The 16,369-nt window shown below is 36.8% G+C and overlaps 1 protein-coding gene across 1 annotated transcript; it reads right to left on the bottom strand.

Moving 5' to 3' along the window:
• Positions 1 to 1,460: 1,460 nt before the first annotated feature.
• Positions 1,461 to 10,841, bottom strand: LOC111946301 (C-type lectin domain family 4 member K-like). Its single transcript, XM_023955179.1, has 6 exons — positions 10,814 to 10,841; positions 10,642 to 10,704; positions 10,424 to 10,468; positions 2,239 to 2,381; positions 1,959 to 2,059; positions 1,461 to 1,867 (listed from the first exon to the last, which is right to left on the bottom strand). The coding sequence occupies exons 1-6, from the start codon at positions 10,839 to 10,841 to the stop codon at positions 1,648 to 1,650; spliced, it is 600 nt and encodes a 199-aa protein (XP_023810947.1). The 3' UTR covers positions 1,461 to 1,647.
• Positions 10,842 to 16,369: the final 5,528 nt, after the last annotated feature.

Below are 16,369 nucleotides of genomic sequence, written 5' to 3'. Positions count from 1 at the left end.
GAGAAAAGTGCTATGATAGACAAGGACCACTGTAGTCTAAGTCCAACAGACCAATCTACTGCCTCAGTCTGTGAAAAGTAAATTGCTACTGAAGAAATGAAACTTACTGAATTCCTTTTGCAATGCTTTATTGAGACACAGAAAAGTATGCAGTATGGAAGCGATTCTGTAGCATAAATTAAAAGCAAAGTCAAAACCAGAAATGCTTTTTCACTTTCACAATGAAGCTGCATTTTCTGACTCAAAATTAAAAACAAAAAGCAATACTTCAAAATTCTTTTTCATTTCCTTCCTCAACACAGCTTATTCTGTCACTTAATTCAAATTAAAATGAAAATGGTATTTGACATTTCATTTAAAAAAAGGTCTCTGGTAAATGTGTAGCATAATTCATTTAGAAATGTCTAATTTGACAATTAAAACGGATTAATAGAAATGCTTTTTAATTTTCAAAGTGAAGCTGCATCAAATGCCTCAAAATTCAAAGGAAAAAGCAATATTTCAAAATGCTTTTTCAATTTATACTTAAAACCGCTTATTCTGTGTCATAATTAAAACGAAAATGCAAAGGGGGGATTGCATTTGCATTTTAACATCCACCCTGCGAAATTTGTAGCAATAATCATTTCTTAAAAGCATTAGCAGAGGGGAGGCGGGGCGATGACGTCACTGCTTTCTCCGTGTGTACGGCCGCTGACTGACGCACACACACGCACCAGGTGCAGACTGTGTTAGCGGCAGAGAAAACGGCTTTGAGTTAGTTGTGAACTTCTGGTCCAGGTCCAGCGGTTTGTGAACAGGACCCGGTTTTAGATGATCTTAATGCGAAAAATGCAGCGGAATGTTCCTTTAGTGCCCTCGCCAATCAGAAGATGTGAATCGTAACCCAACTTCAGCGTCGTCTGACCGCACGGATTTACAAACATATGACCAAGCAGAGCAGGCCCTAAAATATAATCATAACTGTAATAAAAGCACATTATGAAGATAGTCTCCTGCAGCTTCGCGCTGAGTGAGTGTTTTTGGTCCAACCAGCAACGTTTAGCATGGAGAAATCTGCTATCTGTTGATAGGGCCCCAGCTGTCATCAAACAACAAATTCACCGCGAAGCTTCAAATACATTTTGAAGTATTGCTTTTTCATTTTAATTTTGAGTCAAAAAATGCAGCTTCATTTTGAAAGTGAGGAAGCATTTCTGTTAATCCATTTTAAATGTACAATTATACATTTCTAAATGAATTATGCTACACATTTACCATGGAACGTCTTGAAAATGAAATGTCAAATACCATTTTCATTTTAATTTGAATTAAGTGACAGAATAAGCTGTGTTGAGGAAGGAAATGAAAAAGCATTTTGGTGGATTGCTTTTTCATTTTAATTTTGAGTCAAAAAATGCAGCTTCATTTTGAAAATGAAAAAGCATTTCTGGTTTTGACTTTGCTTTTTATTTATGCTACAGAATCGCTTCCATAATGTAGTAGCAGTAAAAGATTAAATTCCTTATTCAACCCCATTATACCCACAGATTAATATGTTTTCATTATGTCTGAAAAGTGAAGCAGAAAGGACAGCAGATGATCTGCATCAAGGTTTTAACCTCAGCAAATATCAAGCTTTAGTTACTGAAGTTCTCAGTGTTTCCACTAAACAACTTCCTTTTCACAGATCCAGTAGTTACTTTTGGACCCTGGTGCATCATTCCAGCTGTTGACTTTTTCGGAACGTCCGAAAAATTCTAAGCAGTTGCCAAGGTGACCCCTATCGACATTATCAAAGCTGTCAATCTTGTCAAAGAACAGTAGTTCCGCTCGATCTTCCTGGTTCCCAACATTGTTAGGTTCTCCTTTAGCCCAATAGTTGACACTGAAAACACAATGACAAACAAAATGTGATTCTTTTAAACACTCTTTTCTCTTAATTAATGATCTATTTTAAACAGACAAACTGCAAATACCAAGGATCAAAGTCTAGGCGTATTCCATTCACCCATGTCCAGGTGTCTCCTGCTTTGTACAGCCCAATCCAGACTTTGCGGTTAAATCCTCCGGCGTAATTCTTTGGTATGAAGACATATGAGTAAATAGTTTAGAAATAAACCTCAGAGTTTCAGAGTTGCCTCAAAATAAACTACTGTTTTTTGTTGGATCTCATTTTTTATCATTTAGTAAAAGCATTTTGTTAGTATTTCCATTTAAATCAGAGGTAAATGGTTATCAGATTAACATTTGTCTCACGTTTTCAGCAGCGTCATTGATGATCAGCAGGTCTGCTCCCTTTGACAAACAGTCGTCTCTACTGGTCTGCCAGTCTGCAGTGGTTGTTGAGAGGTAATAAAGGTGTCCATTGAAAGATTGCCATCTCTCATTTTGAGGCCCAGCTGTTGGAGGAAAGATTTCAAATTCAGAAAGAAATTTAAAATTATGACTAAACAAGAATTGAAACAAATGCGAAAATAACAGTATTTTAGACTTTCTCTCCTTGTAGGAAGACTTTTTGAAAACATAACAGCTGGGATTAATGTCTCCCAAGAAAATCTTGATTCTACATTATTCAGGAAAGGCTCATTGAACTAATGACAGACAAGCAGAAGTTTCAGGTGTTGAGATCAGATGTTTTCATTGTTCCATTCATAATTCTGTGCACACATGAACCTTCTGAACCAAAACACATGAAAAGTGTTTGAATGTCAGTGATCAAACTTTGTGAACTATAAACTTTGTGAGACGGTCTTTGCTATTCACTTTAACAGAACAATTCTAGACAAAAAGATCTAGAAATCACTTCCATATATAATTAAATAAATTTTCAGATTATTTTTAAACGGCTCATGAGTCTCTATTTAGCCCAAATTATTAATTTGAATATGATTTCTTATTTAATGCTTACGTCTGATGATAAACACAACTATAAACCATTGGAACATTTTTCTGCAAATTATTTTCAAAGTAAAATCTTTATAAAGCAAAACTGAAAAGGAGTTAAACATTTTCAATGGCTTTTTTCACCGACTGTCTCCCATTTACTAAAGACATTTATCTTACTCTGTAAGGACAAAGGACTCTTAGCGACCCAAAACCATGTAGTCTAAGATGACAACACCATCCAGTTTCCGGTCTGACTCCACCCCCATGCAAACTTTTTCCTACTTTCCTTTACAAAAAATTTCAAATGTTAGATTTTATTGTCTGTTTGTTTTTTATGTGTTGGTGGAAAAAAAAAACTTTTAAATTTCATCAGCCAATCAGAAAACATTAAGACAACCTTTAAAAGTCTTTTTTTTTTATAAATTGTAGTTTTTGTATTGTGTTAAACTTATTAATGGAGACAGTTTGGTTCTTCACAAAAGTCCTTCAGTTTCTGCTTTAGCCAAATTTGAACCTTCTAGCTACTTATGATTATTGCTGATGCAGTGAAGTTTAGACCAGCATGAATTCAGTTACACTCAATTTTAGATGGTTCAATTGTTGTCAAACTCTCTCCTGTCCCAAAGACTAAGAGGCAAAAACAACAAGTTAGTGAACTTTAAAGAAAGGTGATTGCAGATTTAACATAACCAATAAAAATACAAATAAGCTGAATATCTTTAGAAATAACTTATAATACATTCATGGAATTCAACCCAAATTCAGGTTTTAATAGTTCAGGTTTACAAAAGTTACAACAATTCCCAACTGTAAATGTTCATCAATAGTTTCATGATTTTCTTCAACTAAGGAGAAACAATGACTCCATGAACAGCTGTGTGGTACCTGAGATCAGGGAAAAGCAGACGAGGATCATCCATCGTGGTGAAATCATGGTCCCAGATGTTCACCTGATGCTGCAAAGCAACAAACACCAAGAAGAAGAAGTGCAGAAGGAGCTGATCATGGGGCCTTATTTATGCAAAACCTGAACAAACAGGATGGCATCATCAGCATGTGCATAAACATGTGTGTTAGAGTTAAATAATTATCATTTGCTTGCACACTATAATCTCCATAATATGATTGTCTCATTTCTATCTTTCAGTAAGAAAACAATGACCTGAAAAGTTCTGATTACACGAGAATATGATGTTCTTGTTGTTTCTGATTAAATGACCCACATTCATGTCTGCAACCTTCAGTTTTCAATAAAAGAAGGCTCCATGCACTAGGATGGCAGAACTCCTCTGTGACAGTTCGCGTTGTCACAGACCGATTCTCCTTCTGCAGAAGTCTAGCAAAAGTTCTTCTGTGGTTCTTCTGTTTATTAAGGAATAAGTCAGAACCCTGACATCTTGGTGCCGTGACCCGGATCTCAACATACCCACCGGTGGTGGACTGAGGATGACGCGCTGAAGCCGTGCACGCCTGGAAAATATAGGCTGTCCAGAAGAAAGTCCCGGGAGGTGAATTCTTCGCCGGGCCAGCGTCATAGGTCTAACCCTCATCTGCCAGCGGTGGCTTGACGAGATCCGACCGGAAGTGATGAACCACAGGACTGAGTGAGTTTCGCATACGATCACAGTGTTGAAAATAAAAATAGCAGAAAAGGTTTTCTGGCTAAAACGGGTAACCAGTCCCAGCATGCAAAAGTAAAAAAGCGCTAAAAAAGAAGGAGAGGTATTTTAGAGACCCTCCCTGGATTAGTCCTCCTGTAAAAAGTCAGTACAGGTGGCAGGGAACATTAAAAAATAAAAATAAAAACGTTAAAATTGAAAAATATATAAAATTGTATTACTATATAGAAACACATATAAAATATATATATTTTCGCATAGATATCAAAGTGACCTTGGTGTCAGAGATTCGATCTAGTTCGATCTCCCTGGACCAGGAACTCGGGACATAGCGTGCCATACATCCTGGTTGGCCAAGGTCACCAAAGTAATCTCGGATTGTTTGCATCTTTTCGACAACCTCAAAAGTGTGGACTGCGGACAATTAAAATTGATTTGTGTTTAAATTCATCGGCCTACAGTTGTGACTATGGGTAGTAAATCCCCTGACGGGGCTCCTTTACAGGGGGACGAAAAATATATAGTACAAAAACACCCAAACAGCCTAAAATATATTTTAAAATAATAGATAATGTATGATGTGAAAGGACAACTAAAAACAGAAGAATGGAAAGAAGTAGTTTTTTAACTAGAGACAGTATGAGTGAGATCATGCAGCTGCGTGTGCCTGAGTGAAGCTCTGTTGTCGCAGTAGGCGCGCAGACGGTGTGTGTGTGTTTGTGTGTGTGTGTGTGTGTGTGTGTGTGTTTGTGTGTGTGACCATGAGAGATAGAGAGAAAGAGGAATAGGAAAAAAGAAAAACATGACTAGTCTTACATTAAAGGATTAATTTCAGTGAAATGGTTTATTTTGCTAAGTGTTAATATACCATTAGTTGTTGTGTTGTGTATTTTGTGCTTTTCTTTTAGTTTGGAGAGAACTGTTAAAAGTAATTGTTTGTGTTAGCCTGTGCTTTTAAACTGTAATTCTGACATTAAAATATGAATTGGAGAGAAATTTTTGTAGCTCAGAAACAAAACAGAAGTCTTGGTTATCGGTTCTGAAGCAGAGAGAGATAATGTCTTTTTATTATCGGTGAACCAACTGTATGTGAGAGTAAGAAACCTTGGTTTGATCTTAGATGCTGACCTTAGCTTTGAATAGTGCTGAAATCTTAATTCATGCTTTTATCACAACAAAAGCAGATTACTGTAATGCCCTCCTTTCTGGTGTAAAGAAAACCCTTCTTATCACATGCAGCTAGTCCAGAACTCTGCTGCACGCTTTATAACGAGAACCAGGAAGAGGGAGCACATTCCACCAATCTTAGAATAACTGCACTGGCTGACCCTCAGCTTTAGGATCAATTTTAAGATATTTTAGATAGTTTATAAAAGTGTTCATGTTCTTGATCCTTTTATTTCAGACTTGCTTTTAGCTTTTGAACCCCCCAGAGCCCTTAGGTCCTCAGGCGCAGGCCTGCTGAAGGTCAGAACTAAAATCCACGAATAGGCCTAATTAAATTTTATATTATAATTTATTACATATTTACAGTATTTGTTTAATGCTAGTGTTGTACTTTTTATGTCTTACCTTGTTCCAATTTATACTTTAGGTGTTTTAGACATTTTTATGCACTTTCAGCATTAATTTATTTTAATTTATATTTTCATATATTAGCTGTTTCTTATATTTTAGCTCTTTTACTTACTACTTCTCTTCTTTAAGCTTTTAATATTAATTTCGCCTTTATTTATTGTTGTTTTTGTGTATGTAATCAGGTGCTATAGAAATAAGGTTAATTTTAATTCAAAATTAAATTAAAGCAAAAACACAGAGACAAATGACACCCCCTTACATTGTACTCCAAAAAACTTGATCCTGTAGCCCAAGCTACCAAGCGTAAAAGCAGTTTGTGCTGGATCGATGGCCGTAACCTCCTCACCGGATATAATATTATTTAATCCTTTACACAACTTTTAGTCCTTCATACAGTTGACATTTCACTCCTACAAAGCAAAATAAACTTGCTTTCCCCCATTAGCAGACTTTATCATAAGAATGATAAAGCAGAAGAAGCTGTCCAGTGCAAATTTACTGCCATCTGACTCTTCATCTCCACAGGAAAGCTCACCAGTGAAACCAGGCGACTGGGTGTTCATCAAGGTCCAAAAGAGGAAGAACTGGACCAGCCCATGGTGGGAAGGACCATACCAAGTCCTCCTAACAACACCCACGGCAATAACAATAGCTGAACGCCCCAGCTGGATACATCACAGTCACTGTAAGTTGCAGTGTGCACCAGAGGCCTAAAGGAGGCTGTTGTGGTGAAGTCTGACTACAAAGGGGTTCCGTCTTTTAGTGGCGGTTCGTCTCAATCCTCAGCGAAGAAACCAGCCAAACCCAACATCCATTAGAACTTGGATCTTTGAAGTGACTCAACAACCTAGCAGCATGGAAGCCCCACTGCTGGGAGACCGCAGCAGGTGGGTGCGGAGCTGCGCTGTGACTGTAGCATGTTGTCTTTCCTAGCAATGGAGAAACCGGGAGAAGGCGGTATCAACCTAGCCCGCCGCTAATGGGATCTGTATGAAAAGACAACTCACCTCAGTATTGCCACCCACCATCATTCCTACAGTACCAATCACTGGTGGCAACTAATGAACAGAACTGCACACGACAGCAACATCACTAGTTGTTGTGTATGCACCTTCATGCTGTATGCCTCACCCAATACAGGCCTCCACCCAGGCAACATAACCAGGAGACAAGATTGCCTGTACGAACTCAGCACAGATCCTGGCTACAACCGATCTAACGGAGACGCATCTTCATGAATAACTGTCCCTAACCCTCACCCCGCACGACGGAAACTGGCTCACTGGAGTTCCACATGAACGCCCTACAAATGACTACCACTACTTGAGTCCCATGGGAGTTCCGCATCTGGGGTGGAGGAGCAAAATTCGGACAATCACTTCTTCCATGGATCGGAGTGGCAGAAGTAAGAGACCTCATCGAGATCAACAGGTACGCATTGCAGAAACTCCTTAGCACCACCTACACGTTTTCCAATGCATCAGCAGCAGAGATGTCGGCCATTAGAACTATGGTTCTGCAAAATCGACTCGTGCTCGACCTCCTAACTGCATCATCAGGAGGTGTGTGCAAAATGGTTGGAGACACCTGCTGCACTTTCATCCCGGACAGCGGCAGTGATGGACAGGACATTTCTACCGCACTGCACGACTTAACAGGGCTGCAAGCCTACGTTAAGTCTGCGACTCCCGGTGCCAGTCCCACCAGTGACATCTGGTCCTGGCTGACCACAGGCCACCTCCTGCGGAAATTATTGACCCCTATGCTCATCGTTTTGTGCATGTTTAGTATTTTTACAACATGCGCTCTGCCTTGTGTCATGTCCATGATCGCAAAGGCTACCATGCAGACTTTCAATCGTTACCAGCTTGTCCAACAAGCTGAAGATGACCCCTCCCCACGTGAATACTCCTACTCCAGAGGCATCGTATGAATCTCTCACACTGAAAGTGCAAAAGCAAGTGGTGAAATGATGTTGTGATGCCCTGTTCTTATGATTAAAAACCATGTTTCACGTTTGTACCTTCCCCTTATGGTGTTTACTTATGACATGTTTGAAATGATAAAATGGGAGGGATGTTAGAGTTAAATAATTATCATTTGCTTGCACACTATAATCTCCATAATATGATTGTCTCATTTCTATCTTTCAGTAAGAAATAATGACCTGAAAAGTTCTGATGATACGAGAATATGATGTTCTTGTTGTTTCTGATTAAATGACCCACATTCATGTCTGCAACCTTGAGTTTTCAATAAAAGAAGGCTCCATGCACTAGGATGGCAGAACTCCTCTGTGACAGTTCGCGCTCTCACAGACCCATTCTCCTTCTGCAGAAGTCTAGCAAAAGCTCTCATCTCCTGTGTGGTTCTTCTCTTTATTAAGGAAAAAGTCAGAACCCTGACAATGTGTCTGCCCCCGGGGTGGGCAATCCCAGGCCTCAAGGGCCGGTGTGTCTGCATGATTTCCAGATAGTCTCGCCCTACTTAGGGCTGATCAGGTGTGTCCAGCCAATCAGAACATGCCAGAGCAGGGTACATTGGAAAACATGCAGGAATGCGGCCCTCAGCTCCCACCTCTGGTCTAACCCCTTTATTTAGCTTTGGCTTTCTTCCAAAAGACTGAACCCAGATCCTAAAATGAATCAAATAAAGGAAAATCAATTATAATGACCTCAAGTCATGGAAGCCAGTTTATATTACAGTACATACTGATGATCATATTACCATTTTTGATAGAAAAACGCCCAACCTGAGTACATAAATCAGAAATATCCTTAAGTATTCTGACAGAAAACTATACAAGGAAGCACACAAATGATTAAATATTAGTTATGTCTCTGGATTAAGAAAGTAAAAAGTGTAGACCAATGTTGAGCTAAAGACACGTGTCGTGATAACCCTCCCACGTCTCTTAGGCTGATTTGAGGATCAGGTAACTTTGCATGGGAAGTCTGCTGCTGCTCTCAGCCTCTGCTTCTGCCGAGGACCATTTCAGCGAGGTAGCTTCTCAGTCCTAAACCGGAACCATTTTACCTCTTTATTTCATAAATGACTTTTTTTTCCGCCTTGCTGCCATTTTAGTTTTTTAAAAATGCTGTAAAGTGATAAAAACCCAATACGTCCCTCGCTCTCAGGCTGGAGAGATCGTCTAAGGGGGGGAAGATAGGTTGGGGTGGAGAAAAACGCAGAGCATGGCGAGAGGGAAATGGAAAAATGGAAGTCTGGGCCTGTTGTCCAGTCACTGAGCGGAGCTGGAAGTCTTTCGAATTGCAGCTGTGACCCTTGAGCAGGGCGTATCTCCCTAAGGTGTCTATTGAAAGATTGCCATCCCTCATCTGTTGGAGGAAAGATTTCAAGTTCAGAAAGGATCTAAAATTATGATTAAACAAGATTTAAAGCAAAGAAGAAAATATCAACAGTAAAAGTCAGATTTATCAGCTATTAGGACAGTTTCTTGTAGATCTTAAGACACTCAGTCTCATATCATCAGGTCCTCCACAGTTATCCTTTCTTCTTGATTCTAGTTTTCTTTCTTTCCTCTAAAACAACATTTCCAAACCCTGGTCCTCAAGTGACCATTGTTCTGTTTTTTTTAATCCAACCCTGATCAAATACAACTTCCTTAGATGACTGTCAGTGTCAGGCTTCTGCTAATGAGCTCACTTTTAATTTGATCTAGTGAACCAATAAGACGGTGTATTGATGAGGCCCTAAACATGACAAATAAAGCAATAATAGGGAACTCAGTGAGCGGCAATGTTATTGTATTTTAGACTTTCTCTCCTTGTAGGAAGACTTTTTGAAAACATAACAGCTGGGATTAATGTCTCCCAAGAAAATCTTGATTCTAAATTATTCAGGAAAGGATCATTGAACTAATGACAGACAAGCAGAAGTTTCAGGTGTTGAGATCAGATATCGTAATTGTTTCATTCATAATCCTGTGCACACATAAACCTTCTGAACCAAAACAAATGAAAAGTGTTTGCATGTCAGTGATCACATTTTTGAACAATGAACTCTGTGAGACGGTCTTTGATATTCACTTTAACAGGACAGATCCAGAAAAAAAGATCTAGAAATCACTTCCACATATATAATTGGATTAAATTAAATAAACATTCTGAATTTTTTGAAACAGCTTATGAAACGCGATATTGCCCACATATGCCCACTATATGAAAATAGTTTTTTCATGTAATGCTTACATCTAATGATAAACACAACTATAAACCATTTTCTGCAAATTATTTTCAAAGTAAAATGTTTAAAAAGCAAAAATAAAAAAGCAGTTAAACATTTTCAATGGCTTTTTTCACCGACTGTCTTCCACTTACTAAAAACATTTATCTTACTCTGTAATGCGTCTCTCTGTTTAGTCACAGAAGTCAACTGGGAACCTGTGGAGTTAAAAAGAAAAGATGTTTTTTAAGACAATCAAAGAAACAACATTTTTCACAGCTTTTAAATAATCCATGCATTCCCCTAATCAATTATTTGTTAATTTATTTTACTGTTTGTGCCAAAATCTAAAAATTAAATTAACACAGGTTCCTGACTTTCTCACACTTACTGAGGTCAGTCACTTGTTGTTGCAGTGAGCTTCTCTGGGCATTTGCTGAGCTCAGCAGTGAATCTGTGGGAAAAATAGAAAGATTTTCTTTTACAAGAGGAAAAACTTTCTTTTTTTATCTTAATTAAGAGTTTTAAGTACAACAAAAAGTAAAAGAAGATTTGTACAAAACTTTCTTGGTTGTAAAAGTTGGCCCACATTTTTAAACTGTATTTACAGGGAAATGTTTAATCAGCAGTTCATTAAAGAATCGTTTATTTCATTTGACTGTTTTTACCAAAACATTTCGAATTAAATCATCAGAAGCCACAACGTCAGTTGTCATTGCTATGCTGATGATACCCAGCTGTACATAGCTATGTCTCCTGATGACACAAGACCAATAAAAGCACTTTTTAACTGTATTTTAAATGTGATTTTAGATGTACTTCCTCCCTAATGTGTTCCAGCTGTGCCTCATTGTCTTCTCTATATAAGCAGTGGCTTCTTTTCGAGCTGCTGCCAGATTGTCTTTCTTTCACTGTGAGCAATCCAGCCTTCTCTCCAGAGTTCTTAGAGCTTTTGTTCCTGATTTATTCCTCTTTTTTTTTGGATGGCCTCCTGAACTTATGTTAAAGACTCTGATTCTGCCACTCCCTGACTCCACCATTGTGTACGCCTGAGCTGCACCTGATACATTGGCCCCTCTGATATGCTTCAGGATTGATTTTAAGATACTTTTAACCATTTTTAACTTTTAACTAATGTTCTGGCGCCTTCTTATTTATCAAATCTTTTATTAAAATATGAACCCTCGCCGAACCCGTGATCCTCTGGCTGTGGTCTACTGTATTAACCATTAAACCGGTAGAAACCAAAACCTACAGAGATGCTGCTTTTTAACATTATGGCCCCCGTTTGTGGAACAGACGGCATAGTGCTGCGGATAGCATTAATACTTCTGAGAAAAAGCTCAGAACACATCTTTTTAACCTGACTTTTAGCTAATTTTCCTACTTTTATTAATGTATTTATCCATTTTATCTTGTTTTATGAAATTTAGGTAATCAATGATTTATTTTAATTGACCTTATTTCAATGTTTTATTGTTTATTGGTTTATTCCCTTTATCTGTATGTTTACTCTTTAATTCTCATTTTTATTTTCATTTTTATCTCCAGTGCTTCCTCAGCTGGAACCTCTACCTCTGGTTCGGCTGCTGATCAGCAGCTGCAGCTCTACATGGGGACCTGCAACACCACTTTGCTGTGGTGGAGCGGTCCCCACCTGTGATTCTGCAAATGGCTGGCTATGCAGCTGTTCACAGAGAGGGAGGTTCCAATTATTATTAGCGTTTCCAATAACAAACATTCTGATTTTGTGCTCAGCCTATTTCCTCATTGTCTTTCCCCATCAGTTAGGAGGTGGGAGGTGTGAGACGTGTGGGGTTGTGTGTAGTTATGGGGAGGGGGCTCTCTTAATATTCATTCTTGTTTTCATAATATTTATTTGTTTTGTGTTTAATTTAAATCACTTTGTGTTATGCTTTCATAAGACAAATTGTATATGAATAAAGTTTGATTTGATTTGATTGATTTAAATCAACACAGGATCCTGACTTTCTCACACTTACTGAGGACATTCACTTGTTGCTGCAGTGAGTTTCTCTGGACATTCGCTGAAATCAGCTGTGAATCTGTGGGAAAAATAGAAAGAAAGCTCTGCAAAAAGCTGCAATTCTTTCTTGACTGCAACAGTTGGTCCACATGTTTGAACTGCATTTACAGGGAAATGTTGAATCAGCAGTTCATTCAAGAATCATTTATGTCATTTCCCTGATGCCTGCACACATTTTTGCCTTTCCTTTTTATCATATTAAGACAGAGTAAAAAGCAATGACATTTTTGCTTCTTGCTTTTGATAAGTAACACACAATAAATGTTTTTCCGGGCATGTTTTTTTCAATATGCTCCAATATTTGGTTTAACAGTTTAAGTGTTTAAAGTGGTGACATGTTTTACAGTTTTTGCATGATTTAAGCTCCTGCCGAGTCACAAAACAGAATTCTGAAAAAGGAATATTTAATTTTGGCCCAGCAGCAGAGCGGCGACCTCTCAAGGCGGGACTCAACATCAGAAACTTACTGACTAAATTAAAAAATAGTTATTATTTCCTACTTACCACATGAAATCAGTCCTCGTTTCAGAAGATTTTGTTGGTTATTACAAGCTTGGATCACAGAGGCGTCTAAAAAAAGACCAGCCAGTTGTTTCTTTTTTTTTCTTTAATAAAGTTCTAAAGTGGCTAAATGTGTTGGTTTGATGAAAAGGTGTAGCTCGATGCTTAACCAATCCGCTTTATTTATTTTGTATCATTCCTTTATAATGGCATATTTGAATTACTGTATTGAAGTGTGGGGAAATTGCTACAAAACTAATTTGCATCCTTTAGTTATACTCCAAAAGCGAGCCATCAGATTAGTTCACAAAGTTAAATATAATGAGCACACCAATCCACTTTTTCTTAATACATTTAATTTAAAATTGCAGGACTTGGTAGATTTTAAAACGGCCCAAATCATGTATAAAGCTTCAATAAATTCTCTGCCGACCAACATTCAATCTTTATTTCAAAACAGAGATGCTGTTAATAGATATAAATTGAGAGGAATCAACAAATTCTGTCAACCCAAAATAAGGACAACATTAAAATCGATGTGTATCTCAGTAAAGGGTGTCACACTCTGGAACAATTTATCGGACGACATGAAAACTTGTAAAAATCTTGTTCATTTTAAAGTTATGTTTAAAAGATATATAATGAACGTGTACCAAGATGCAATGTAACAATGATGAGTATGTGTAGTCTTGGACTTTGGAAGGATCATTACCAAAGTGGTTGTTTTGTTTTATTTAGTTTTATTCTGTTGTTGTTTCCTTTATGGGGGGTTTGGTGTTGGTCGGAGTTTTTGGGCATGTCTGTCTGTCGTCATCAGGTGTTTTTTGTATGTTAGCGTTATTATGTCAAATGTTTAATTTCATTGTTTTGTTGTTATGATTGTTGTTGAGTGGGGGTTTGAATTTTTATAAGCTTTTGCTTCTTCCATCCCCCTTTCAAATCTTATTTTCCAAGTCATGTATTGACTTATATTTTCTTTTCCAGGTAAAGGTTGATTTGATTTGAAATAAACTTGTTACTACTACTTAGAAAGCAGATCTTATTCTTACTGTAGAATTGATCACATTTAATTAAAGTTTCTTATTTTTATACTCACTGCAGCGACATGAGATCCCCTTTTTTTGAGCCAAGAGTCTGTTGTAGCTGGCCTTCAGATCTGAAAAAAAAATTATATTTTTAATTTCAACTATGAAATGTTCATTTTTGTTTTAGTCAGATTTTCTGCTTCATTCTTTCTTTCAGCTGCAACAACTATTAGCTTGAACTGTATTAACATTAACATGCTTTTTCACTTTATTTTGAAAAATGTATTTCAAAACCATTAAATATTGTGTAAGAAAGTTAGAAATCTGAAATGAAAAATATAGAAACTATTACGACTTAACATGAAATTCATGATAAAAATATCGAAAAAAGCTGTTTCATTTATTACAAACAATGAATAGTTTTAAAACTAAGCACCATTAAAACTAAAATAATTATGAGATCATAATGATTTGGTGTTCTTTTTTTTAATAAAAAAGGATTAAACAATAATCACGTAAACAACTATAGAAAGCCAAAAAATCTTCTAACTTACCAGCAATTGGTTTGCTCATCCCAGCAATGATTGCAGCCAGAGAACTTGGTGCCACAGCTGTAGAAAATAAAATATGAATAAGCTGTAAAGCACAGCATCATTCTTCATCTAAACTACAGCTAACATAACAGCTTAAAGAAAAGATTTGTTGAACGTAGTTATAAAAAACTAGAATTTAGGGATTTTCTTAAACTAAAGCTCAGAAAACATTAAAACAACCTTTAAAAGTAATTTTTTTATGAGTTGTAGTTTGGCAAATTCATACATATAAATTATAGAGCCAGACTCTGTGTGTTAACCTTACACAAATGATTAAATATTAGTCATGACTAAACAGTGCAGACAAATGCTGCAATAAAGACACATGTTGTGTTAAAGACACTCATCTATCACTTTATTACACACACCATTGTAGTACCAGGTTGACAGTTTTTGTCTTCAGATCTGCCCTCAATCATTATACTGTAATCATCAATTGAAATAAAAATTAATAAAATGTAAAATCTTCTAACAGCTGTTATCTAACCATAGAGTTGAGTTAATCAATGTGGCAATGAGAGAACAAGAAGCAAACAAACTCAAAAAGACATTTGTGGCCTGAACAGTTAATAAGCTTTGAAAGTTCCACATTTTGACTTTGGTCAGGTTTATTTTCTTTCCTGCTTGACATTTAGCTTTTGGGATCTTTTGTCCTTAGTGACTGACAACACGGTTCCAGGTCCAAGATGGAGATCTCCGTTTCTTTTGGGTTCTCCATGATTCTCAGCTGTCATCTTATGGGGCTTTTCCAATGACTTCTAACTGCATGTTTTCTTCTGCTTCTGGTCAAAGCAATGAGTCCCTCCACTGTCATGATAAGTCTTTGCCAAAAGAAGAGGAAATTTAAGATTTTAAATACTTTTTCAAGAAATAAAATAAATATTTAATAAAACCTGTAATGTATTTATGGTAAATATTTAGATATGTTTATGCTTATGCTCTAAAATATTAAAATAGAATTTACTAAAAAAAAGATCCGCTGCTTTTCTCTAACTGCGAGTTCCCAACTCATAATTTCTTAAAAGTCAGGAGATGTAACAGAAAACTCAACAAACACACACGTGTTCTTCTTTCTGACACGTGCAAATATTTAGTAACACATTAGAACAAACTGAATCATCACGGTTTTTGTTGACTTTGCATTGTGTTTCTTTAATTTACGTTTGTTTGTTCTTTATTATGACTTGTAGCTGAGATATTTTAACAATCATTTAGGGAATTTGCTCCTGAGCTTGAATCACAGTCATCAGGAATTACACTACTTACATAAACTTATGGATGTTGTTATTTACATCAGTGCTGTTCCTATTTGGACTGACATCTGAGGAAATATGTAAAAGTTCCCTTTGATATCACTAATAATGAATGAAAAGAAAACTACATTCATTATTTTAATATGTATTACTTCAAAATTTAAGACCATAAAAAGGTAGCACCAAAAAACAGAAAGGCCTTTTCAATAGCAGGTATTTCAATCACGTGCGGAAGTAACAGCTTGACAGAAACATGTCATGCTCCTCACTAGGAATGCTAATGAAACAGCATTCTTATCAATTAAGAACAGTGTGTCGTGAGTTTTTGCACTCCGTGCATTTTTTTCCATTCTTTTTATTGTTATAAAAATGAGCATATCTGCCGGCTCAAACTTAGACATATGAAAGTTCAAGAAATATAAGTAATTAAGATGGAAAAAAGATTATTAGAGTAATGTGACATTTAGTTACATAAATATGTAAATTTGAGTTGTAAGAACAATTATTGAGTTTGAATAAATTTAACTAAATTATTTAAATTATTTTTCAGCCGTGTTACTTTTTTGACGGACTTATAATCTTTATCTGCCGTCATTAAAATCTCAGACTCCGTCTCAAGTGTTGCGCTCTCTTTTTATTTTCTCCACACGTTTCCATGGTGACTCCAGAAATCGGCGATCTATTGAGAATGTCTTTATGT

The sequence above is a fragment of the Oryzias latipes genome, chromosome 1 (assembly GCF_002234675.1).
Source record: "Oryzias latipes chromosome 1, ASM223467v1".
NCBI classification, from domain to species: domain Eukaryota; kingdom Metazoa; phylum Chordata; class Actinopteri; order Beloniformes; family Adrianichthyidae; genus Oryzias; species Oryzias latipes.
This window is presented reverse-complemented; position numbering and strand designations above follow the sequence as displayed.

Excerpts from the sequence above, each read along its gene's own strand:
- LOC111946301 (XM_023955179.1), bottom strand. The coding sequence starts at position 10,841 with ATGTGGGCCAACTTTTACAACCAAGAAA. Across the intron at positions 2,382-10,423 it reads ACAGAGAGACGCATTACAGA|CTGGGCCTCAAAATGAGAGA; the intron begins GTAAGATAAATG and ends TTCCTCCAACAG. Across the intron at positions 2,060-2,238 it reads TCAATGACGCTGCTGAAAAC|AATTACGCCGGAGGATTTAA; the intron begins GTGAGACAAATG and ends TTCATACCAAAG.